Below are 27,941 nucleotides of genomic sequence, written 5' to 3'. Positions count from 1 at the left end.
GTAGGTGGCAGCACGAATGTGTTTCCGTGTCAGCAGCACATATCAGATATAAAAGCTTTTTTATTAAACGTTAAAAGTTTAATATAAACATTTTATTAAAACCTTTACTAAATAAAGATTTTATGAAAACATTTAATAAAAAGCATTAAACTTCTTAATGAATTGGAAAAGCTTTAAAACATTAGTTTGTGTGTAATTATTTTATATTCTGTGTTTCACTCGGGTGAATTGAGGTAGTGAAATAGTGAAATAAATGAATTATAATGGAACATTAAATGAATAAGAAGGAGTTTACTCTAATGAGCTATCACTCTTATTTACCAAGGAGACATAAGTGATTTTCATTCAAACAGCACCTTATTCAATATTGCAAGAACAACTAAACAATATTCTCAGTGCTTTTTCTTTTCCTTTTTTTTCCCAGACTGGGTGTCAAACTCCAGTCCTCAAGGGTCGGTGTCCTGCAACTTTTAGATGTGCCTCTGCTGCACCACACCTGAATAGAATAATCAGGTCATTAAGGCTCTGGAGAACCGAACTACACTAGGAGGAGGTAATTAAGCCATTTCATTCCAGCGTTTTGTACCTCTGGCACATCTAAAAACTGGAGGACAGCGGCCCTTGAGGACTGGAGTTTGACACCTGTGGTTCTAACTAAACACTCCCTCCCTACTTGTACTTGGTCTTGAGTTATCAAGCAGTTTGCAAGCATTATGTTTTACCACCATACAAAAACAGTCACAGGTTACACATATAACTAATGAAACTATTTTCTAAATTTCCACTAACAATAAACCCATCAATAAAAGAGGAGACTCGCAGCAGAAAATTCAAAGCGGAACTAAAAATTATTTCCTGTTTCTTCAGTAAAGCCACTGAAGTGAAACACACAAAAGATAAAAACAAAGAACACGGGATACTCTTAGCTTTTCTTTTGTTTGACGGTTGTGTGAAAACGGGTTTGAAGTTTAGCTAAATATGTGAATGTTTTAAATAAAAATGTCTGAGAGAGAGTTTATCAACGAGCAGGAAACTCCTGCTGAAGAAACATTCACAGAGTTGAAAGAAATCAACGTCAAGATCGAAGAAGAGATGGAGGATCAGCGCAGACCGCTGGATTTCACCCGGATACCGAAGACCGTCTTACACCGAATAGGTACGAAACACCTTCAGGTTTTACTGATACCGATGAGCCCATAGACATAATGAAAGAATAGACGCCTCGTGGATATGAGGTTGCTCTATGTTGCATGTAGATGTTGCATATGTCTGTTATATATTTCTATGTTTGTCGTTCATGTCGTTGGTCCGTGTTGCTATTGCCTGTTCTCTTTGCCATTATAAAGTCTTGAAGTAGGTCATGTCTGATCAAAGTGTTTATTAGATATTACAAAAATGTTGGTCTTTTAATATCAGTGGTTTCAAAATACTTAGATTTCTACTTCGTAGTGTCTTTATGCATTAGTCAGGGCAGCTAACGAGGTTGATGGTGCTATGCGCAGCCTTCCGTTTTTATTATTTTTAAATCTGTAATATCTTCACCTTTTATTAAGGAGTTTCAGAAAGTATTTCAACTTCTCTCATTTACTTAAACGCAACTCAATTTTTAACAAATTCAGTAATTATCTTTTGTCTTTTGCCATAAGATAAATTATCTTTTGTCAGTAAAAGAGAAAATATAAATTCTTATCAAACAACATATTATTCTTCATTTTCTTAAGGACGCAGAGCCAATTAAATGACAAACAATACTTTTATACATTATATATATTATCTATATATCTCCATCAATAATAGGAGGAACAAAGATAATGAGACATGAAAAACATGATCAACTATAATAAAACTACAATTTGCAATGTATATGTAAGACATTTAATTGAGCAAAAGTCAATAACAAACGAATGAATTAGGTTAACAGAGAAATAACCAGGGTTGTTAAACAGATAATAGCAAAAATTAATATTTATGTTTTTATGATGCCATGTTTAATATTGTGAAACTTTTTGTTGATTGAGTTGTATAGGAAAAAATAAGATGGAAATTATTTAATCTATTGAGGGTGGAATTTTTCTTTGACTCTAAAACGATAAATCAGATTCATAGAATCACATTAGAGCAAAAATACGTGGCGCGCTATCAGTAAATGTTATTTAGTTTGGTTAAGAATAATTATTGCACCATCAGTAAATAACTTCTAATAGATGTTCTTGGTTGCCATAGGAACACAGTAACACCTTCATGAACTCAGAGGTTCAAACTGATGAATAAAGACGATGGATGCTCTCTGCTGAAATATTTCTTGCCGTCTTTCATGTTCTTTCAGCAAACAGTTGAGACAGAGTTGTTTTTGGCTTCACCATTATTTACCTGCTGTTATTCCTGCCATTCAAATTATTCTTAAAAGATTGTCTTAAAAATCTTTAAGACAAAGATGTTTGTCTAAAAGATAAAAATTTTGGATTTTACAATACATGTGCATTTAAAATCCAAAAAAGGTAAATAAAAATTGCTCTGAAAGACGAAATATGGCAGAGATTTTATATCTCTGCCACAGCAAAATAAAAATAGCCTACAGCAAACATGTGCCTACAGCACATGTTTGCTGTAGGCTATTTTTATTTTAGTTTTTAGTTGATGTGAAGGGTTCATTGACTCACATTTTGAAGCTTTTGTTTTGTCTTTGTGTCCAGATCTCCCAACAAGCTGCTTGAGTAAAGAGGAGGAGGTTCTGAACGAGCCCAGCAACCAGGAAAACTCCACTTTACATCAGGAGGAACCAGAACCTCTGCAGTTGGAACGGGAACAAGAGGAACCAGAACCTCTGCAGTTGGAACGGGAACAAGAGGAACCAGAACCTCCGCAGATGGAACGGGAGCAAGAAGAACCAGATCCTCCGCAGATGGAACGGGAACAAGAGGAACCAGAACCTCCACAGATGGAACGGAAACAAGAGGAACCAGAACCTCCGCAGATGGAACGGAAACAAGAGGAACCAGAACCTCCGCAGATGGAACGGAAACAAGAGGAACCAGAACCTCCGCAGATGGAACGGAAACAAGAGGAACCAGAACCTCCGCAGATGGAACGGGAGCAAGGGGAACCAGAACCTCTGCAGATGGAACGGGAACAAAGGGAACCAGAACCTCTGCAGATGGAACGGGAACAAGGGGAACCAGAACCTCTGCAGATGGAACGGGAACAAGGGGAACCAGAACCTCTGCAGATGGAACGGGAACAAGGGGAACCAGAACCTCCGCAGATGGAACGGGAACAAGGGGAACCAGAACCTCCGCAGATGGAACGGGAACAAGGGGAACCAGAACCTCCGCAGATGGAACGGGAACAAGGGGAACCAGAACCTCTGCAGATACAAAAGGAACCAGAACCTCCGCAGATGGAACGGGAACAAGGGGAACCAGAACCTCTGCAGATACAAAAGGAACAAGAACCTCCGCAGATGGAACGGAAACGGGAGGAACCAAAACGTCTGCAGATGGAACGGAAACAGGAGGAACCAGAACTTCCGCAGATGGAACGGAAACAAGAGGAACCAGAACTTCCGCAGATGGAACGGGAGCAAGGGGAACCAGAACTTCCGCAGATGGAACGGGAGCAAGGGGAACCAGAACTTCCGCAGATGGAACGGGAGCAACGGGAACCAGAAACTCCGCAGATGGAAGGGGAGCAACGGGAACCAGAAACTCCGCAGATGGAAGGGGAGCAACGGGAACCAGAACCTCCGCAGATGGAACGGGAGCAAGAGGAACCAAAACATCAACAGATCACAGAGGAAGAGAAGCAACTCTGCATCAGTCAAGATGAAGAGCAGCTTGTGCTGAAACAAGAGACTGATGACATTTTGGTGAACAAACAGAAAGGCACAGCTGAGACTTCAAAAAAAAAAAAGCACAAGAAAGCGCACCCAAACCAAAAACGATATTCTTGTAAAATTTGTGACAAAAACTTTTCTCGAAATTATTCCTTGACAACACACATGACAACTCACACGCCTGAGAAACCCTTCACATGTGCAGCTTGTGGAAAAACTTTCCATCAAATCGGCACTTTAAACAGACACATGAAAACACACTCGGGTGAGAGACCTTACACGTGCACAACCTGTGGAAAAAGCTTTGTAACTAAATCTCATTCACTTGTTCACATGATAATTCACACTGGTGAGAAGCCTTTCTCTTGTGAGACCTGTGGAAAAAGTTTCCGGAGGAAACCTGACATGGTTAGGCACAAGAGAATTCACACAGGTGAGAAGCCTTTCTCATGCGAGATCTGTGGAAAAAGTTTCCCGAGGAAAAATGACTTGGTTAGGCACAAGACAGTTCACACTGGTGAGAAGCCTTTCTCTTGTGAGACCTGTACAAAAAGTTTCCGGAGCAAACCTGACTTAGTTAGGCACAAGACAGTTCACACCGGTGAGAAGCCTTTCTCTTGTGAGACCTGTGGAAAAAGTTTCCGGAGCAAACCTGACTTGGTTTGTCACATCACCCTTCACACAGGTGAGAAGCCTTTCTCATGTGAAACCTGTGGGAAAAAATTCCGGAGGAAACTTGACTTGGCTAGGCATATCAGAGTTCACACAGGTGAGAAGCCTTTCTCTTGTGAGACCTGTGGAAAAAGTTACCAGAGGAGTATTGACTTGGTTTGTCACATCAGAGATCACACAGGTGAGAAGCCTTTCTTGTGTGAAACCTGTGGAAAAAGTTTTTCTAAGAGAAGAAATTTAACTTTGCACATGAGAAGTCACACAGGTGAGAAGCCTTTCTTGTGTGAAACCTGTGGAAAACGTTTCACTAAGAAAATAAGTTTAACTCTGCACATGAGAACTCACACAGGTGAGAAACCTTTCTTGTGTGAAACTTGTGGAAAAAGTTTTGCTCAAAAATGCCATTTAACTTCTCACATCACTACTTCACACATGTGAGAAGTAGCGGTGCACTGATTTATAAGTCAGCTAATTAATATATGTTTTCCTTAATTTTGGGAGATCAGCTGATTCTTGCATGTGAAGCTGGTCTGATCCCCCAATTTTATTGACCTCATCCACTGCTCTCTTCTGCTCTCCGTTGAGTGGTTTGACTATTAGAGCGCCCTAAAACAAAAACTGTAATCGGTGCACCCTTAGTGAAAAGCCAGGAAAATGTTTTGTGTAGATCCAGTTTACTTCATCAAAAGAAGATTCACACGGGTTAGAAGCCTTTCTGTTGTAGGTTCTGTAGAAAAGGTTTCACTCAAAAGAAATGCAACAGTTCACATGAGAACTCACACAGGTTTGATGGCACAATGTGAACCTCAAGTAAGATTCTTAGTAACCTGCTGTTTAGAAGTGGAGTAATTGCAGGGTTTGACTGCTTTCAGATTTAGACTTCTAAAATTTTGGAATCTTTTTTGTGTGTTTATCCTTTGTACTTATTTATTTTATTTCAATGATTTGGGGGAAATTGATGTATTTATTTGACATGGTTTTAATGGTTTTTCTTAGAAAATGTATTGATGATATGGATTGAATTTTAGATAGAAAAATAATTTAAACTTTTAATATAATTTTTAGGTAATAAATTATTATACTGATGATACTGATGGTCTTTTACTTTTTTCTGTTTAGTAGAAAACATTAAATCGGGAAAACATTTATATATACTGCAGCAGAGCTCATCTCTTCCTCCTTAACTTAGCATGAATTTTAATAGTCAATATTCATTTTTCAATAAACACTTAACAGATGGTAAACCTTAAGGTTTATTATTCTATTTATGTAATTTTCCCTGCTGGAACAATGTTCTTCCTGTGTATTTTCATTTGAAGTATTTGGTAAACTACTGAAGTACTGAGTAACTGATCACAACACCTGATTTAATATTCAAAATGTTTCTTCGGACAGCCAAAAGTATAAAAGTTATGTGAACATTCTGGTATTGTAAGGAGTATTACCAAAACGCATAAATAAGGAATTAGGTTTATTCAGTATAATTTCTTCGGTTCCCATGTTGGCCCCCCACCCTAGATCCGCCTATGGGCTGCAGGTCTGTGCCTGGTACATTTTTGGTTGGCATGATTTTTCTTCATTAATAAAAAGTCAGATTATCCAAACTGGTAAACAAAGTTAATAAAATAATAGTAAAATTATACATTGCATGACTGCTGAACAATGTAGGCATAAAATATTTCAACATTTCCAAACAAAAAGCCATAAGAAACCTTTTAAAGTAAGAAATATTTATGTGTTTACTTTTAATCTTACTATGATTTGTTCTCCCGACCCCACTGAGGGAAAAAGGGTGCAAGAAAATGGACGGATGGATGCATATGATTTGTTCTTTAAATCACCATTTGTGTTATTTTGGCTGATGCTATTATACAATAAGCAAATAATTAAACCATAACGGTCTACTAAAACCACAATCAGAAACTTAATCATGGCTAAATGTTCTGTACCATATCAGCCTCAGGAGATGACTGAGGGATGAAGAGACTCTGATGTCTGGTTCTTTAGGTTCTGATGGGTCAGTTCCTCTCCTGGTCCATTCTGTCTGATATAACAGCAGCACACTGATTAACACCATTATTTTAATTGTTTGTACTCATCCTCACTGTCATTGTTCAGCCTGGGTTTTGCATTTTGCTTCTCACATCTGTATCTTTTCAGGAGGTTTTCCCTCTTAAGGACGGTGGAGAATCGGGTCGAGGACGTTTTAAAAAGACGCGGGTTGATAGCAGCTCACTGCGGCTGCGTAGTGTCAGTCTCTCAAATGCGCGTTCATGATGAAGGCTTTGAGTGCGCAGTGCGTCCCACATTCTCCACATCCGTCCTGACCGTCGCCCATTTTCTGTCCGATTTCCATCTTTACGTTGAGTCCGTATTTTTGTTGACAAAGTGTATTTCCCACAATTCATTGCTGCATTTCTGTTGATTTTGATTAATTTCTGGTTTCATCTAATGAAAATGTGACATTTAAGATTAGATAGACGAATTAATAAAAACATTTTACTTCATAGGTTTAAGAGAGCAATGATTAATACCTGCTTTTAAGTAGGTAACTAAAGATATTCTTATTAATGTTAATACCACATTTTCTTTCATATTTCAATTTATTGAGTATGAATAGATCTGTATAATTACAACAAAACACGTACAGTTATATCAGCACTTAAGGTTGTAGTTTGTAGTTTCTGACTCATTTTAAAACAGTATGAGGCCACATGTGTTGTAGATTATTGTATTTAACTTAAAAATTTTGAATATAATTGACTGAAAAAACGTCTCACATTGCATGTGAAAACATGAAGGTCACTGAAGAAACAATTGAAAAAACATTTAAAACACCAGAACAATAAGCATTCTGGTTATTGTCATACTTATATGCAATATCTCTACATAAAGAGACAAAAATATATATACATTTTAAAGCTGGTAAATTTAAATGATGTGCTTAAAAATTATTTTCACTCTCTGAACTGACTGAACCACTGAAATAAACTTCATATTCCATGTTATTGAATGTGACTGTTTAAACATACTCCAGCATATGAATGTTTGAAATCCATTGGAATGAATAAGGTAAATAAAAATTGCTCCAAATGACTAAATATGGCAGCTGCACAGTGGCGCAGTTGGTAGAGCTGTTGCCTTGCAGCAAGAAGGTTCTGGGTTCGATTCCCGGCCTGGGGTCTTTCTGCATGGAGTTTGCATGTTCTCCCTGTGCGTGCGTGGGTTTTCCCCGGGTACTCCGGTTTCCTCCCACAGTCCAAAAACATGACTGTCAGGTTAATTGGCCTCTCCAAATTGCCCCTAGGTGTGAGTGAGTGTGTGCATGGTTGTGTGTCTCTGTGTTGCCCTGCGACAGACTGGCGACCTGTGTTACAACCCCACCCTAGAATTCCTAAAGTAAATTGTGGCACTGGGCTTTAACATGAAACAAAAAGTAATCCGAACAGTTGATGAGTAACAAAAATATAATTTATTATACAAGTCTGCTAAAACAAGTACAGGAGAGAAAAAAAAACACAGGGGAGCTTTAAGCTTCAGGGTCTCCAAGGCCAAAATAATAAACAAAACACCCCCTTACAACTATAAAATAAAACAACCACTTTCTAAAGAGAACTAAAAGAAAATACAAAACCTAAACTCCCTTACTAACCAAAAACAGGAGAAAACAGGTTACAACAAAAATGGCAGAGAACCCCTACCAGCTTCCACCTTCTTGGATAAGTTACAGAGTTGCTCACAGCAAACTTAAGTCGGTCCACACACACACAAAAAGCTCTCAAGCAGAGTCACAGCTCATGGCCCAGGTCAAACAAAAGGAGAGAGAGAGAGAGACGTCTGGCATCTCCAGCTTGCTGCTTATATATAGCGGCTGACGAGCCCCAACACACTTCACCTGCAGCAATCAGGCAGAGCTGAAACAAAAAACACAGAGCTCTCTCAAAAAAAGAGAGCCCCTAGAGGTCAGTGACCGTAACACCCTCCCCCATAAAATCCTTCATGAAATGAAGACATCTCTTTAAGTTACATCTGTAATGCATTGAGATAAGCAGCCTTACATCCTGGAAAGTACATCAGCAATTATGTTTTCAGACCCTTTCTTATGCCTGATGTCCAGGTTATATTCTTGGGCCAACAAAGCCCATCGCATTAACCGCTGGTTGTGGTTATACATGCGATTCAGGAAGACTAGGGGGTTGTGGTCCGTATAGACTATAACAGGACTGGTTGAACACACATAAACTTCAAAATGCTGCAAAGCTAGTAGCATGGCCAATGTTTCTTTCTCGATTGTGGAATAGTTCAATTGATGAGATTTGAACTTAGCTGAGTAGTAGGAAACTGGATGACTGATTTCATCTGGTCCATCTTGGAGCAACACCGCTCCAGCCCCAGTGGCGCTGGCATCCACTTCCAATTTGAAGGGCTTGTTGAAATCTGGAGCTGCTAATACAGGAGCACTGCATAAAAAGGACTTTGCACAGTCAAATGCATGTTGACATTCAGTAGTCCACACAAATGGTTCCTTTGGACTACACAGATTTGTCAGAGGAGCCACCACCATTGAGAAGTTCCTGCAGAAACACCTATAATAGCCAACTAAACCCAAGAACCGCCGGAGCTCACGTCTGGTCGTGGGCGCAGGGTAGCTTAGGATAGCCTCCACCTTTGCACTTACTGGACGTACCTGGCCATGGCCTACTTCCTTTCCAAGGTAGGTCACCACTGCTTTGGCAAACTCACATTTTGCCAGGTTCAAGGTGAGTGAGGCTTGAGCTAGACGAGCAAACACAGTTTTCAAGGTGTTAATATGATCAGTCCAGGATGATGAATAGATTACGACGTCATCCAGGTAGACATTACAGTTCTTAATGTCTCCTAAAATAGTGTTCATCAGCCGCTGGAAAGTAGCTGGTGCATTTCGCATTCCAAATGCCATCACTGTATATTGTAGGAAGTAGTCTGGTGTGACAAAAGCTGAAATGTCAGAAGCTCTGGCAGTCAGGGGAACTTGCCAGTACCCCTTGAGCAGATCTAATTTGGTTATATAGGTTGCTGCACCAATGCTGTCTATGCAGTCTTCCATACGAGGCAATGGATGCGAATCAGGGACTGTAACGGCATTTACTCTTCGAAAGTCTGTACAGAAGCGTTGAGAACCATCTGATTTTGGTGTCAGAAGACATGGAGAACTCCAGGAGCTATGACTTTGCTTAGCCAAACCATTTTTCCAGTAAATACTGAACCTCCTTTTTCATCATTTCCCTCTTGACTGGGGGACAGCGGTACGCATGCTGCTTAATGGGGGATGCATCACCCACGTCAATGTCATGCTCTAGTACTGAGGTCTTAGAGGGCACATCTCCAAAAAGCGCATTGTACAGCTGGATCAGTCCTTTCACCTCCTCCTTCTCACCCCTGGGAAGATAGGACAGATATGCATCCAAGGACTCAAGAATGATAGAGTTTGAAAACCTACCACAGTGGCCTTCACACTTTTTCAAACCGTCATGGTGGACATCTCCAAGCACAAGAGTAATTGATGCAGGTTTTGTAGAGTTCTCACCACACGTGTCCTTGCAATCATTTTCTCTGGAATGAAACAACTTCAACATATTTATATGACACAGACGCGTTTGGCGCCTCCTATCAGGAGTATGAACAATGTAGTCTGTGTCACTGACTTTGCTTTTTACCACATATGGACCAGCCAACTGGGCTGAAAGATGGCCCAGGTGTGGGCACCAACATGAGCACTTTGTCACCTGGTTCAAACGACCGCTGTGCAGTCTTTTTGTCATATAGATGTTTCATTTTCCCTTGGGCAGCCGACAAAGACTCTTGCTATCGAACAAGCATGATATAGACGTTCCCGTCACTGTGTGACAAACTCAAGAACGTTGGATTGCGGCTGCGTCTCAACAGACAGGAGTTGTTCTTTCAGAACCTTCAGTGGTCCTCTGACACTATGCCCAAAAACCAGCTCGGCAGGGCTAAAACCTATAGACTCCTGTTTAGCCTCTCTGGCTGCAAACAGCAGAAAAGGGAGTCCTTCATCCCAGCTTTTGTCCGTTTCATGACAATATTTGCGCATCATGGCCTTGATAGTCTGATGCCATCTTTCTAGAGCGCCTTGTGACTGGGGATGGTAAGGACTAGAGGGAATGTGTTTAATGCCAAAAGACTGTAGTGTCTGCTGGAAAATTTTGGACAGAAAGTTGCTGCCTTGGTCAGTTTGTATAACTTTAGGCAGACCAAAAGTTGCAAAAAACTTCAAAAGGGCTTTTGTTATGGTAGGCGCTGTGATTTTTCTTAGTGGAATGGCTTCAGGGAAACGAGTGGCAGCACACATGACAGTCAAGAGAAACTGGTTACCAGCCTTTGTTCTGGGCAGGGGACCCACACAGTCCACCAGGACACGCTCAAAAGGCTCACCAACTGCAGGAATGGGCTTAAGGGGAACAGGTGGCACCTTCTGATTAGGTTTACCCACTATTTGGCAAACTTTACATGTTCTACAAACCTGGCAACATCTTTCTTCAGGCCTGGCCAAAAGAAATGTTGTAGAATACGGTCATGGGTTTTAGTGATTCCCAAGTGACCCGACCATGAGTGGTCATGTGCCAACTGCAGTATTTGTTCCCGATAACCTTGAGGAATGACAATTTGCTGTACTACTCCCCAATCTTCCTCAATACCCTGCTGTTGCAAGGCAGGCCTTGAGATCCATTTTCTCATAAGTAATCCATTCTCCACATAAAACTTATGGGTTTTATCACTATTTATTGAATCACTCACCCCTTCAAAACATTTAGTGAGCGTTTCATCACTTTTCTGATCTTGGCTCAAACTCTCACGTGATATTGATAGCGGGAGAAAAGCCTCAGTCTTTGGAGTGAAGTTGTCCTTGAAAGGCGCCGATTCTGAAAAGTCCTCTGCCGGCAGCTTGTCCTCCATCAAAGCAAAACCAAGAACAGAGTCATCCAAGCTTACTTCCTTCAGCTTGCGAGCTTGAGACCTGGTAAGAGCACTGACAGCAAACACATCAGGATGGGACTTCAACATCTCATCTTCACCATTATGCAACTGGGATTATCCACCACCTCAGGAATAGGAGTACCTTGTCTCCAGCAAGATCATTCCCCATTATAAATTCAACTCCCTGAACAGGGAATGAGTTTCTCACCGCAACTTTGAAGAATCCAGAGGCCAACTTGGATTTTAGGTAAACATGATGTAGAGGTGCCGGTACATACGCCATTCCAATTCCTTGTACTATTGTACTTGCATTACAGGAGGTGTCAGCGTTGAATGGCAGAAGGCTGGACAGAATAAATGACTGGGAACCGCCAGTGTCCCTCAGTATCCTCACTGGTTTCTCATCCTCTGGAAATCCTGTTAGGGAGACAAGACCATCAAAAATGAAGGGCTTAAAACAGTCATCAGGTTCACTCAGGTTTGAGAGATCTGGGGAGGATCTCAGGGTTTTGACTAGGCCAACCCCTTTAGCTGGTTTTGGTGGTTGGGGTGCCTGTTTACGTTTCAGGGCCAAACAGTCAGAAACAATGTGCCCCATTTTATGACAATAAAAGCATTAACTTCCTAGGAAGTTGGAGCGTTCTTAACCTGAGATTGTGGTACATCTTTCCATGTCTTGTCACGAGAAGGTTGGTCAGATTTACACACAAAAACATTTTTGTGAGTAAGGGCAAATTCTTCAGCCAGAACAGCAGCCTCTTGTAAGGTAGTAGCTTTTTGCTCATTCAGGTACAACACTGTACGATCTGGAAGGCAGTTTTTGAACTCCTCCAACAATACCAACTCACGTAGTAAACTAAAGTCAGTAGCTTTAGTTGCCTGGCACCATCTGTCAAATAGCATTCCTTTTTCTCTCGCAAATTCAACAAATGTTTGTGCAGTTGATTTTCTTAAGGCTCTGAACCGCTGCCTGTATGCCTCAGGTACCAGCTCATATGCCCGGAGTATGGCAGCTTTAACTTTGTTATACACAAGACTGTCTTCTATTGTGAGTGCTGCACATACTTCCTGTGCCTTACCACTCAGTTTGCACTGCAACAAAAGGGACCAAACGTCTGTGGGCCAGTGAAGGGCAACAGCAATACGTTCAAACGCATTAAAATAGGCTTCCACCTCTGTCTCTCGGAATGGTGGAACCAGGGCAATATTTTTGCTAATGTCAAATGTAGAAGGTGCTAAAGAAGAGCAAGGTTCATCTGGTGAAATACCGACATTGTCTTCATCTCTACCAGAATCTGTAGTGAGAACATGGGTTGGTTTCTGAGACTGTAGCTCCAGTTGACGCATTTTAATGGCAGTTTCAGCTTCAATTTGTCTGCATTTAAGCTGGAACTCAAATTCATCCTTCCGTTCCCGTTCCTTAGCTTCAAGTTCTAGACGAACTAGACGTACCTTCAAACGTGCCTCAACACTGGGATTTGAGGATTCAATAGAGAAGGGCTCAAACCGTGGGAGAGAGGCTGGTGGTTTATCCCCCCCTGGCTTGGTAGCAGCAGGTGGCGTCTTTCCTCCTTCCTCCTCAGCACAAACCTCAGAATGATCAGGACTTCCAGGAAAGGTGGTCTCTTCTTTGTCCACATCCACTGTGAGTACTCCTTTCTCAACTAAGCTACTAAAGACAAGAGATTTTAAGTCACGTTTGAGCAGAGACTTAGACACATGGATACCCAAGTATGAAGCGATTTCATATAAATCATCTTTTCTACAGACATCAAACTGTTGTACAGTAGGATTACTCAAAAATTCTTCCAAATTAAACTGTGCCATGTTCAAAAATAATCCCGGACGAGCCCCCACTTATGTTACAACCCCACCCTAGAATTCCTAAAGTAAATTGTGGCACTGGGCTTTAACATAAAACAAAAAGTAATCCGAACAGTTGATGAGTAACAAAAATATAATTTATTATACAAGTCTGCTAAAACAAGTACAGGAGAGAAAAAAAACACAGGGGAGCTTTAAGCTTCAGGGTCTCCAAGGCCAAAATAATAAACAAAACAACCCCTTACAACTATAAAATAAAACAACCACTTTCTAAAGAGAACTAAAAGAAAATACAAAACCTAAACTCCCTTACTAACCAAAAACAGGAGAAAACAGGTTACAACAAAAATGGCAGAGAACCCCTACCAGCTTCCACCTTCTTGGATAAGTTACAGAGTTGCTCACAGCAAACTTAAGTCGGTCCACACACACACAAAAAGCTCTCAAGCAGAGTCACAGCTCATGGCCCAGGTCAAACAAAAGGAGAGAGAGAGACGTCTGGCATCTCCAGCTTGCTGCTTATATATAGCGGCTGACGAGCCCCAACACACTTCACCTGCAGCAATCAGGCAGAGCTGAAACAAAAAACACAGAGCTCTCTCAAAAAAAGAGAGCCCCTAGAGGTCAGTGACCGTAACAACCTGTCCAGGGTGTACCCCGCCTCTCGCCCGAAACGTTGGCTGGAGATGGGCACCAGCACCCCTCCCGACCCCACTGAGGGAAAAAGGGTGCAAGAAAATGGATGGATGGATGGATGGATGGACTAAATATGGCAATTTTTTAATATATTTATCAACGCGCACATGTTCGCTGAAGACTATTTTATTTTAGTTTTTAGTTATTGTGAAGGGTTCATTGACTCACATTTTGAAGCTTTTGTTTTGTCTTTTTGTCCAGATCTCCCAACAAGCTGCTTGTGTAAAGAGGAGGAGGTTCTGAACGAGCCCAGCAACCAGGAAAACTCCACTTTACATCAGGAGGAACCAGAACCTCTGCAGTTGGAACGGGAACAAGAGGAACCAGGACCTCTGCAGATGAAACGGGAGCAAGAGGAACCAGAACCTCAACAGTTCAAAGAGGAAGAGAAGCAACTCTGCATCAGTCAGGATGAAGAGCAGCTTGTGCTGAAACGGGAGGCTGATGACATGTTGGTGAACAAAAAGACAAAACTGAGACTTCAAAACAAAAAAAACAAAAGAAAGCTCACCCAAAACAAAAACTATATTCTTGTAAAATGTGTGACAAAACATTTTCTCGAAATAATTCCTTGATAACACACATGACAACTCACACGACTAAGAAACTTTTCACATGTTCCACCTGTGGAAAAGATTACCCTCACAAAAATCATCTCAATGATCACATAAGAATTCATACAGGGGAGAAACCGTACACATGTTCAGCTTGTGGAAAAAGTTTCCATCAAATCAGCATTTTAAACAGACACATGAGAATTCACTCGGGTGAGAGGCCTTACACGTGCAAAACCTGTGGAAACAGTTTTGTATCTAAATTTCATTTACTTGATCACATGAAAATTCACACTGGTGAGAAGCCTTTCTCTTGTGAGACCTGTGGAAAATGTTTCCGGAGGAATCCTGGCTTGGTTAGTCACATCAGAGTTCACACAGGTGAGAAACCTTTCTCATGTGGGACTTGTGGAAAAAGTTTCTCTTTTAAAAACAGCTTAAATGTTCACATAACTCACACTGGTGAGAAACTTTTCTCATGTGAGATCTGTGGAAAAAGTTCAACTCATAAATATAGCTTAACTGCTCACATGAGAACTCACACAGGTGAGAAGCCGTTCTTATGTGGAAACTGTGGAAAAAGTTTCTCTTCTAAAAACAATTTAAATGTTCACATGAAAATTCACACAGGTGAGAAACCTTACTCATGTGGGACATGTGGAAAAAGTTTCTCTTATAAAAAATATTTAAATATTCACATGAGAACTCACACAGGTGAGAAACCTTTCTCATGTGGGACCTGTGGAAAAAGTTTAACTTAAAAACACAGTTTAAAACTTCACATGAGAACTCACTCTGGCAAGAAACCTTTCTCTTGTCTGATCTGTAGAAAAAGTTTAACTTCTAAATATAGCTTAACTGTTCACATGATGACTCACACAGGTGAGAAGCCGTTCTCATGTGGAACCTGTGGAAAATGTTTCATTTTTAAAATAAATTTAACTGTTCACATGAGAATTCACACAGGTGAGAAACCTTTCTCGTGTGGGACCTCTGGAAAATGTTTTGCTAGAAAACACCTTTTGCATTTTCACATGAAGACTCACAAGTGAGAGTTCTTTCTCATGTGGGACCTGTGGAAAATGCTTTGCTTTTAGGTCTGTTTTACTTCATCACATGAGGACTCACAAGTGAGAAGTCCTTCTGTCATGTGGGATCTATGGAAAAGGATTTGCTCAAAAATACTATTTAACTTCTCACATCAGAATTCACACATGTGAGAAGTAGCGGCGCACTGATTTATCAGCCAGCCGATTAATCTATGTGGATTTCCTTAATTTTGGGAGATCAGCTGATTCTTGCATGTGAAGCTGGTCTGATCCCCCAATTTTATTGACCTCATCCACTGCTCTCTTCTGCTCTCCGTTGAGCGGTTTAACTATTCGAGCGCCCCAAAACAAAAACTGCAATCGGTGCACCCTTAGTGAAAAGCCAGGAAAATGTTTTGTGTAGATCCAGTTTACTTCATCAAAAGAAGATTCACACGGGTTAGAAGCCTTTCTGTTGTAGGTTCTGTAGAAAAGGTTTCACTCAAAAGAAATGTAACAGTTCACATGAGAACTCACACAGGTTTGATGGCACAATGTGAACCTCAAGTAAGATTCTTAGTAACCTGCTGTTTGGAAGTGGAGTAATTGCAGGGTTTGACTGCTTTCAGATTTAGACTTCTAAAATTTTGGAATCTTTATTGTGTGTTTATGCTTTGTACTTATTTATTTTATTTCAATGATTTGGGGAAGTGGATGTATTTATTTGACATGGTTTTAATGATTTTTCTGCTTAGAAAATGTATTGATGATATGGATTGAATTTTAGATAGAAAAATAATTTAAACTTTTAATATAATTTTTAGGTAATAAATTGTACTGATGATACTGATGGTCTTTTTTCTTTTTTCTGTTTAGTAGAAAACATTAATCAGGAAAAGGTTTATGTATACAGCAGCAGAGCTCATCTCTTCCTCCTTAACTTAGCATGAATTTTAATGAATTGCAATTAATTTTAATTTAACCGAGGAAAATATTCATTTTTCAATAAACACTTAACAGATAGTAAGACTCAGGGATTATTAATCTATTTAATTAATATTCCCTGCTGGAACAATGTTCTTCCTGTGTATTTTCTTTTGAAGTATTTGGTAAACTACTGAAGTACTAAGTAACTGATCATAACACCTGATTTAATATTCAAAATGTGTCCTCAGACAGCCAAAAGTATAAAAGTTATGTGAACATTCTGGTATTTTACAGAGTATTACCAAAACATTGATATAAATAAGGAGTTAGGTTTGGAGGCTGGTTCTAGACCAGATTTACCACAGGGGTCAGGGTAGTCGGTGTTTTTCCATGGCGACACTTGGAAAAGAATTAAACATAAACCAGAGCAATATTTCATCATTTGATATAATCAGTGAGCCAAAGAGTCACTTGTGTCTCTCTGATGGTAAAAGACCATCAGGTTGCAGATCCATGGAAGATGGAACAGCAGCTAAAGGTGCAGCAACATAATTTTTATGGTTATTGTCATACTTATATGCAATGTCTCTATGTAAAAAGAGACAAATATATACATTTTAAAGCTGGGAAATTTAAATGATGTGCTTAAAACTCATTTTCACTCACTGAACTGACTGAACCACTGAAATAAACTTCATATTCCATGTTATTGAATGTGACTGTTTAAACATACTCCAGCATATGAATGTTTGAAATCCATTGGAATGAATTCAGCACAGATTGTAGAAAAATAGCTGAGTCACTGATTTCTACAACAGCAGTTTTAGCTGAAACAATGTAGGTGTAGTAGCAGGTTGTTGTCAGTAGGTGGCAGCACGAAATTATCATTTCTGATATAAAGGCTTTTTATTAAACATTAAAAGTTTAATATAAACATTTTATTAAAACCTTTAGTAAATAAAAATTTTATGAAAACATTTAATAAAAAGCATTAAACTTCATAATGAATTGAAAAAACTTGAAAACATTAGTTTGTGTGTAATTATTTAATATTCTGCGTTTCACTTTGGTGAACTGAGATAGTGAAATAAATAAATAATAATGGAAAAAGTTAAATGAATAAGGAGTTTACTCTAATGAGCTATCACTCTTAGCTACCAATGAAACATAAGTGATTTTCATTCAAACAGCACTTTATTCAATATTGCAAGTACAACAAAATATTATCAGGGATTTTTTTGTTGTTTTGTTTTGTTTTTTTCAGACTGATCTCTTCCAGGGTTGTCAAACTCCAGTCCTCAAGGGTCGGTGTCCTGCAACTTTTAGATGTGCCTCTGCTGCACCACACCTGAATAGAATAATCAGGTCATTAAGGCTCTGGAGAACCGAACTACACTAGGAGGAGGTAATTAAGCCATTTCATTCCAGCGTTTTGTACCTCTGGCACATCTAAAAACTGGAGGACAGCGGCCCTTGAGGACTGGAGTTTGACACCTGTGGTTCTAACTAAACACTCCCTCCCTACTTGTACTTGGTCTTGAGTTATCAAGCAGTTTGCAAGCATTATGTTTTACCACCATACAAAAAGAGTCACAGGTTACACATATAACTAATGAAACTATTTTCTAAATTTCCACTAACAATAAACCCATCAATAAAAGAGGAGACTCGCAGCAGAAAATTCAAAGCGGAACTAAAAATTATTTCCTGTTTCTTCAGTAAAGCCACTGAAGTGAAACACACAAAATATAAAAACAAAGAACACGGGATACTCTTAGCTTTTCTTTTGTTTGACGGTTGTGTGAAAACGGGTTTGAAGTTTAGCTAAATATGTGAATGTTTTTAATAAAAATGTCTGAGAGAGAGTTTATCAACGAGCAGGAAACTCCTGCTGAAGAAACATTCACAGAGTTGAAAGAAATCAACGTCAAGATCGAAGAAGAGATGGAGGATCAGCGCAGACCGCTGGATTTCACCCGGATACCGAAGACCGTCTTACACCGAATAGGTACGAAACACCTTCAGGTTTTACTGATACCGATGAGCCCATAGACATAATAAAAGAATAGACGCCTCATGGATATGAGGTTGCTCTATGTTGCATGTAGATGTTGCATATGTCTGTTATATATTTCTATGTTGTTCATTTTGTTGGTCCGTGTTGCTATTGCCTGTTCTCTTCGCCGTTATAAAGTCTTGAAGTAGGTCATGTCTGATCAAAGTGTTTATTAGATATTACAAAAATGTTGGTCTTCTAATATCAGTGGTTTCAAAATACTTAGATTTCTACTTCGTAGTGTCTTTATGCATTAGTCAGGGCAGCTAACGAGGTTGATGGTGCTATGCGCAGCCTTCCGTTTTTATTATTTTTAAATCTGTAATATCTTCACCTTTTATTAAGGAGTTTCAGAAAGTATTTCAACTTCTCTCATTTACTTCAACGCAACTCAATTTGTAACAAATTCTGTAGACTATCTTTTGTCTTTTGCCATAAGATAAATTATCTTTTGTCAGTAAAAGATAAAATATAAATTCTTATCAAACAACATATTATTCTTCATTTTCTTAAGGACGCAGAGCCAATTAAATGACAAACAATACTTTTATACATTATATATATTATCTATATATCTCCACCAATAATAGGAGGAACAAAGATAATAAGGAGACATGAAAAACATGATCAACTATAATAAAACTACAATTTGCAATGTATATGTAAGACATTTAATTGAGCAAAAGTCAATAACAAACGAATGAATTAGGTTAACAGAGAAATAACCAGGGTTGTTAAACAGATACTTGCAAAAATTAATATTTATGTTTTTATGATGCCATGTTTAATATTGTGAGACTTTTTGTTGGTAGAGTTGTATAGGAAAAAATAAGATGAAAATTATTTAATCTATTGAGGGTGGAACTTTTCTTTCAACTCTAAAACAATAAATCAGATTCATAGAATCACATTAGAGCAAAAATACGTGGCACGCTATCAGTAAATGTTATTTAGTTTGGTTAAGAATAATTATTACACCATCAGTAAATAACTTCTAATAGATGTTCTTGGTTGCCATAGGAACACAGAAACACCTTCATGAACTCAGAGGTTCAAACTGATGAATAAAGACGATGGATGCTCTCTGCTGAAATATTTCTTACCGTCTTTCATGTTCTTTCAGCAAACGGTTGAGACAGAGTTGTTTTTGGCTTCACCATTATTACCCTGCTGTTATTCCTGCCATTCAAATTATTCTTAAAAGATTGTCTTAAAAATCTTTAAGACAAAGATGTTTGTCTAAAAGATAAAAATGTTGGATTTTACAATACATGTGCATTTAAAATCCAATAAGGTAAATAAAAATTGCTCCAAAAGACTAAATATGGCAATAATTGTATATTTTTAATGGCGTGCACATGTTCGCTGAAGACTGTTTTTATTGTAGTTTTTAATTATTGTGAAGGGTTCATTGACTCACATTTTGAAGCTTTTGTTTTGTCATTTTGTCCAGATCTCCCAACAAGCTGCTTGAGTAAAGAGGAGGAGGTTCTGAACGAGCCCAGCAACCAGGAAAACTCCACTTTACATCAGGAGGAACCAGAACCTCTGCAGATGAAACGGGAGCAAGAGGAACCAGAACCTCTGCAGATGAAACGGGAACAAGAGGAACCAGAACCTCTGCAGATGAAACGGGAGCAAGAGGAACCAGAACTTCTGCAGATGGAACGGGAACAAGAGGAACCAGAACTTCTGCAGATGGAGCGGGAACAAGAGGAACCAGAACCTCCGCAGATGGAGCGGGAACAAGAGGAACCAGAACTTCTGCAGATGGAGCGGGAACAAGAGGAACCAGAACTTCTGCAGATGGAGCGGGAACAAGAGGAACCAGAACTTCTGCAGATGGAGCGGGAACAAGAGGAACCAGAACTTCTGCAGATGAAACGGGAACCAGAACCTCCGCAGATGGAGCGGGAACAAGAGGAACCAGAACCTCCGCAGATGAGCGGGAACAAGAGGAACCAGAACCTCCGCAGATGGAGCGGGAACAAGAGGAACCAGAACCTCCGCAGATGGAGCGGGAACAAGAGGAACCAGAACCTCCGCAGATGGAGCGGGAACAAGAGGAACCAGAACCTCCGCAGATGGAGCGGGAACAAGAGGAACCAGAACCTCCGCAGATGGAGCGGGAACAAGAGGAACCAGAACTTCTGCAGATGGAGCGGGAACAAGAGGAACCAGAACTTCTGCAGATGGAGCGGGAACAAGAGGAACCAGAACTTCCCCAGAAGAAACTGGAGCAAGAGGAACCAGAACTTCCCCAGAAGAATCTGGAGCAAGAGGAACCAGAACTTCCCCAGAAGAATCTGGAGCAAGAGGAACCAGAACTTCCGCAGAAGAAACTGGAGCAAGAGGAACCAGAACTTCCGCAGAAGAAACTGGAGCAAGAGGAACCAGAACCTCTGCAGAAGAAACTGGAGCAAGAGGAACCAGAACCTCCGCAGATACAAGAGGAACCAGAACCTCTGCAGAAGAAACGGGAGCAAGAGGAACCAAAACCTCTGCAGATACAAGAGGAACCAGAACCTCTGCAGAAGAAACGGGAGCAAGAGGAACCAGAACTTCCGCAGATGCAACAGGAGCAAGAGGAACCAAAACATCAACGGATCACAGAGGAAGAGAAGCAACTCTGCATCAGTCAGGATGAAGAGCAGCTTGTGCTGAATCAAGAGACTGATGACATTTTGGTGAACAAACAGAAAGGCACAGCTGAGACTTCAAACAAAAAAAAGCACAAGAAAGCTCACCCAAACAAAAAACGATATTCTTGTAAAATTTGTGACAAAACCTTTTCTCGAAATTATTCCTTGACAACACACATGACAACTCACACGCCTGAGAAACCCTTCACATGTGCAGCTTGTGGAAAAACTTTCCATCACATCAGCACTTTAAACAGACACATGAAAACACACTCGGGTGAGAGACCTTACACGTGCACAACCTGTGGAAAAAGCTTTGTATCTAGATCTCACTTACTTGATCACATGACAATTCACACTGATGAGAAGCCTTTCTCTTGTGAGACCTGTGGAAAACGTTTCCGGAGGAAAACTGACTTGGTTAAGCACAAGAGAATTCACACAGGTGAGAAGCCTTTCTCTTGTGAGACCTGTGAAAAAAGTTTCCGGAGCAAACCTGACTTGGTTAGGCACAAGACAGTTCACACTGATGAGAAGCCTTTCTCTTGTGAGACCTGTGAAAAAAGTTTCCGGAGCAAACCTGACTTGGTTAGGCACAACAAGATTCACACAGCTGAGAAGCCTTTCTCTTGTGAGACCTGTGGAAAAAGATTCCTGAGGAGAGCTAACTTGGTTTGTCACATCACCGTTCACACAGGTGAGAAGCCTTTCTCTTGTGAGACCTGTGGAAAAAAATTCCGGAGGAAACATGACTTGGTTTTTCACATCAGAGATCACACAGGTGAGAAGCCTTTCTTGTGTGAAACCTGTGGAAAAAGTTTTTCTAAGAGAAGAAGTTTAACTTTGCACATGAGAAGTCACACAGGTGAGAAGCCTTTCTTGTGTGAAACCTGTGGAAAAAGTTTCACTATGAAAATAAGTCTAACTATGCACATGAGAACTCACACAGGTGAGAAGCCTTTCTTGTGTGAAACCTGTGGAAAAAGTTTCACTCAAAAATCCCATTTAACTTCTCACATCGCTTCTTTACACATGTGAGAAGTAGCGGTGCACTGATTTATAAGTCAGCTAATTAATATATGTTTTCCTTAATTTTGGGAGATCAGCTGATTCTTGCATGTGAAGCTGGTCTGATCCCCCAATTTTATTAACCTCATCCACTGCTCTCTTCTGCTCTCCGTTGAGCGGTTTAACTATTCGAGCGCCCCAAAACAAAAACTGCAATCGGTGCACCCGTAGTGAAAAGCCAGGAAAATGTTTTGTGTAGATCCAGTTTACTTCATCACAAGAAGATTCACACGGGTTAGAAGCCTTTCTGTTGTAGGTTCTGTAGAAAAGGTTTCACTCAAAAGAAATGTAACAGTTCACATGAGAACTCACACAGGTTTGATGGCACAATGTGAACCTCAAGTAAGATTCTTAGTAACCTGCTGTTTGGAAGTGGAGTAATTGCAGGGTTTGACTGCTTTCAGATTTAGACTTCTAAAATTTTGGAATCTTTATTGTGTGTTTTATCCTTTGTACTTATTTATTTTATTTCAATGATTTGGGGAAATGGATGCATTTATTTGACATGGTTTTAATGGTTTTTCTTAGAAAATGTATTGATGATATGGATTGAATTTTAGATAGAAAAATAATTTAAACTTTTAATATAATTTTTAGGTAATAAATTATACTGATGATACTGATGGTCTTTTTCTTTTTTCTGTTTAGTAGAAAACATTAAATCAAGAAAACGTTTATATATACAGCAGCAGAGCTCATCTCTTCCTCCTTAACTTAGCATGAATTGCAATTAATTTTAATTTAACCGAGGAAAATATTCATTTTTCAATAAACACTTAACAGATGGTAAAGCTCAGGGATTATTATTCTATTTATTTAATATTCCCTGCTGGAACAATGTTCTTCCTGTGTATTTTCTTTTGAAGTATTTGGTAAACTACTGAGTAACTGATCATAACACCTGATTTAATATTCAAAATGTGTCCTCAGACAGCCAAAAGTATAAAACTTATGTGAACATTCTGGTATTTTACAGAGTATTACCAAAACATTGATATAAATAAGGAGTTAGGTTTGGAGGCTGGTTCTAGACCAGATTTACCACAGGGGTCAGGGTAGTCGGTGTTTTTCCATGGCGACACTTGAAAAAGAATTAAACAACACAAACCAGAGCAATATTTTATCATTTGATTAAATCAGTGAGCCAAAGAGTCACTTGTGCAGATCCATGGAAGATGGAGCAGCTAAAGGTGCAGCACCATAATTTTTATGGTTATTGTCATACTTATATGCAATGTCTCTATGTAAAAAGAGACAACAAATATATCAATTTTAAAGCTGGGAAATTTAAATGATGTGCTTAAAACTAATTTTCACTCACTGAACTGACTGAGCCACTGAAATAAACTTCATATTCCATGTTATTAAATGTGACTGTTTAAACATACTCCAGCATATGAATGTTTGAAATCCATTGGAATGAATTCAGCACAGATTGTAGAAAAATAGCTGAGTCACTGATTTCTACAACAGCAGTTTTAGCTGGAACAATATAGGTGTAGTAGCAGGTTGTTGTCAGTAGGTGGCAGCACGGAATTATCATTTCTGATATAAAGGCTTTTATTAAACATTAAAAGTTTAATATAAACATTTTATTAAAACCTTTAGTAAATAAAAATTTTATGAAAACATTTAATAAAAAGCATTAAACTTCATAATGAATTGAAAAAACTTGAAAACATTAGTTTGTGTGTAATTATTTAATATTCTGCGTTTCAGTTTGGTGAACTGAGATAGTGAAATAAATAATAATAATGGAAAAAGTTAATGAATAAGGAGTTTACTCTAATGAGCTACCACTCTTTGCTACAATGAAACATAAGTGATTTTCATTCAAACAGCACTTTATTCAATATTGCAAGTACAACAAAATATTATCAGGGATTTTTTTGTTGTTTTGTTTTTTTTCACACTGATCTCTTCCAGGGTTGTCAAACTCCAGTCCTCAGGGTCGGTGTCCTGCAACTTTTAGATGTGCCTCTGCTGCACCACACCTGAATAGAATAATCAGGTCATTAAGGCTCTGGAGAACCGAACTACACTAGGAGGAGGTAATTAAGCCATTTCATTCCAGCGTTTTGTACCTCTGGCACATCTAAAAACTGGAGGACAGCGGCCCTTGAGGACTGGAGTTTGACACCTGTGGTTTAACTAAACACTCCCTCCCTACTTGTACTTGGTCTTGAGTTATCAAGCAGTTTGCAAGCATTATGTTTTACCACCATACAAAAAGGTCACAGGTTACACATATAACTAATGAAACTATTTTCTAAATTCCACTAACAATAAACCCATCAATAAAAGAGGAGACTCGCAGCAGAAAATTCAAAGCGGAACTAAAAATTATTTCCTGTTTCTTCAGTAAAGCCACTGAAGTGAAACACACAAAAGATAAAACAAAGAACACGGGATACTCTTAGCTTTTCTTTTGTTTGACGGTTGTGTGAAAACGGGTTTGAAGTTTAGCTAAATATGTGAATGTTTTAAATAAAATGTCTGAGAGAGAGTTTATCAACGAGCAGGAAACTCCTGCTGAAGAAACATTCACAGAGTTGAAAGAAATCAACGTCAGATCGAAGAGAGATGGAGGATCAGCGCAGACCGCTGGATTTCACCCGGATACCGAAGATCGTCTTACACCGAATAGGTACGAAACACCTTCAGGTTTTACTGATACCGATGAGCCCATTGACATAATAAAAGAATAGAAACCTCAACAACATGAGGTTTCTCTATGTTGTTGTTATGTGTCATTGGTAGATGTTGCATATGTCTGTTATATATTTCTATGTTTGTCGTTCATTTCGTTGGTCCGTGTTGCTATTGCCTGTTCTCTTTGCCATTATAAAGTCTTGAAGTAGGTCATGTCTGATCAAAGTGTACTACTTGGTAGTGTCTTTATGCATTAGTCAGGGCAGCTAACGAGGTTGATGGGTGCTATGCGCAGCCTTCAGTTTTTTTTTTCCTTTTTAAATCTAATATATTTGGGAAGGAGTTTCACTTTCAGAAAGTATTTGAACTTCTCTCTCATTTACTGAAGCGCAACTCAGTTTTTAAAAATTCTGTAGTTTTCAGTGTACTTCTAAATCTGTTCCTTATTCGCATCATTTCGGGCTTGCTACTGCCTCTAGTGGCGTGGGGTGGTAACACAACTAATATAATTACTAAATCATAATACCACGACGTCTTTATTATTTACTATTAATTTCGGCATTACGAAATTAATAGTAAAACATTCCAGTAAGATAAATTACTGGCATTTTTGCCAGTAAAAGATAATTTATATTTTATCTTAACAAACTATATTTCATTTCTTAATCATGTACAGCTAATTAAATGACAAACAATACTTTCATACTTTATAAATAATATCTATATACTCCATCAATAACAGGAGGAACAAAGGAAATGAGACATGAGAATATTATCAACTATAAAAACTATAATTTGCAATGTAAGAAAAATTTAATTCAACAAAAGTCAATGAACAATGAGTTAAGAACAGAGAAATAACCAGGGCTGTTAAACAGATACTAGCAAAAATTCATATTTTTGTTTTTATGATGCCATGTTTAATATTATAAGACTTTTTGTTGATAGAGTTGTATAGGAAAAATAAGAAGAAATTATTTAATCTATTAAGGTGGAAATTTTCCTGTGACTCTAAACAATAAATCGAATTCATTGATCACATTATCAACAATTTGTGAATAGAGCAAAAACTCGTAGCACGCTATAGGTGTTATCTATTATTTTGGTTAAGAAAAGTTTTGCACAGTCGATAAATAACTTCTAACAGATGTTAACAGATGGCAAGAGGAACCAGAACACAGTAACACCTTCATGAACTCAGAGGTTCAAACTGATGAATAAAGACGATGGATGCTCTCTGCTGAAATATTTCTTGCCGTCTCTCATGTTCTTTCAGCAAACGGTTGAGACAGAGTTGTTTTTGGCTTCACCATTATTTACCTGCTGTTATACCTGCCATTCAAATTATTCTTAAAAGATTGTCTTAAAAATCTTTAAGAGAAAGATGTTTGTCTAAAAGATAAAATGTTGGATTTTACAATCTTGCATTTAAAATCCAATAAGGTAATAAAATTGCTCCAAAAGACTAATATGGCAATATTTTTATATATTTATGGACGTGCACATTTTGCTGAAGACTAATTTATTTAGTTTTAATTATTGTGAAGGGTCATTGACTCACATTTTGAAGCTTTGTTTTGTCATTTTGTCCAGATCTCCAACAGCTGCTTGAGTAAAGAGGAGGAGGTTCTGAACGAGCCAGCAACCAGGAAACTCCACTTACATCTGGAGGAACCAGAACCTTGCAGATGAAACAGGAGCAAGAGGAACCAGAACCTCCGCTGTTGGAACGGGAGCAAGAGGAACCAGAACTTCTGCAGATGAACGGGAGCAAGAGGAACCAGAACCTCTGCAGATGAAATGGAGCAAGAGGAACCAGAACCTCTGCAGATGAATGGGAGCAAGAGGAACCAGAACCTCTGCAGATGAAACAGGAGCAAGAGGAACCAGAAAATCAACAGATCAAAGAGGAAGAGAAGCAACTCTGCATCAGTCAGGATGAAGAGCAGCTTGTGCTGAAACGGGAGACTGATGACATGTTGGTGAACAACAGAAAGGCAAAACTGAGACTTCAAAACAAAAAAACACAGAAGGTCACCCAAACAAAAACTATATTCTTGTAAAATTTGTGACAAACATTTTCTCGAAATAATTCCTTTATGACACACATGACAACTCACACGACTAAGAAACTTTTCACATGTTCCACCTGTGGAAAGATTACACTCACAAATCATCTCAATGATCACATGAGAATTCATACAGGGGAGAAACCGTACACATGTGCAGCTTGTGGAAAAGTTTCCATCAATCAGCATTTTAAACAGACACATGAGAATTCACTCGGGTGAGAGGCCTTACATTTGACAACCTGTGGAAACAGTTTTGTATCTAAATTTCAATTACATGATCACATGAATTCACACTGGTGAGAAGCCTTTCTCTTGTGAGACCTGTGGAAAATGTTTCCGGAGGAATCGTAACTTGGTTAGTCACATCAGAGTTCACACAGGTGAGAAGCCTTTCTCATGTGGAACCTGTGGAAAAGGTTTCTCTCATAAACACAGTTTAAATGTCACATGAGAATCACTCTGGCAGAACTTTCTCATGTTGATCTGTAGAAAAGTTTAACTTCTAAATCTAGCTTAACTGTTCACTTGATGACTCACACAGGTGAGAAACCTTTCTATGTGAGATCTGTGGAAAAGTTTAACTTCTAATCTAGCTTAACTGTTCACATGATGACTCACACAGGTGAGAAGCCTTTCTCATGTGGAACCTGTGGAAAGGTTTCTCTTTTAAAAAAGTTTAAATGTTCACATGAGAATTCACACTGGTGAGAAGCCTTACTCATGTGGGACCTGTGGAAAAAGCTTGTCTGATCAAAGAAGTTTAAATCATCACATGACAATTCACACTGGTCAGAAGCCTTACCATGTGAGATTTGTGGAAAAAGTTTAACTTATAAATACAGTTTAAAACGTCACATGAGAACTCATTCTGGCAAGAAACTTTCTCATGTCTGATCTGTAGAAAAAGTTTAACTTCTAAATATAGCTTAACTGCTCACAT

General features: G+C 39.0%; 2 protein-coding genes across 2 annotated transcripts; both read left to right on the top strand.

The window, feature by feature from the left end:
* Window positions 1-880: 880 nt before the first annotated feature.
* Window positions 881-22,896, top strand: LOC103461565 (uncharacterized). The gene is given in 5 exon segments (XM_081599117.1): window positions 881-1,156; window positions 2,694-4,938; window positions 18,362-18,519; window positions 20,021-20,502; window positions 20,505-22,896. Coding segments are annotated over 5 exon segments (4,785 nt in total). The 5' UTR covers window positions 881-999; the 3' UTR covers window positions 22,248-22,896.
* Window positions 14,207-16,430, top strand: LOC145548508 (uncharacterized). The gene has a single exon (XM_081598992.1). It carries the CDS (start codon window positions 14,541-14,543, stop codon window positions 15,315-15,317), a length of 777 nt encoding a protein of 258 aa, XP_081455118.1. The 5' UTR covers window positions 14,207-14,540; the 3' UTR covers window positions 15,318-16,430.
* Window positions 22,897-27,941: the final 5,045 nt, after the last annotated feature.

The sequence above is a fragment of the Poecilia reticulata genome, chromosome 18 (genome assembly GCF_904066995.2).
Source record: "Poecilia reticulata chromosome 18, P_reticulata-male-v2, whole genome shotgun sequence".
Classification (NCBI taxonomy): Eukaryota; Metazoa; Chordata; class Actinopteri; order Cyprinodontiformes; family Poeciliidae; genus Poecilia; species Poecilia reticulata.
This window is presented reverse-complemented; position numbering and strand designations above follow the sequence as displayed.

Coding starts and splice junctions, on each gene's coding strand:
- LOC145548508 (XM_081598992.1), top strand. CDS start 14,541: ATGTGTGACAAAACATTTTCTCGAAATAATTCCTTGATAACACACATG.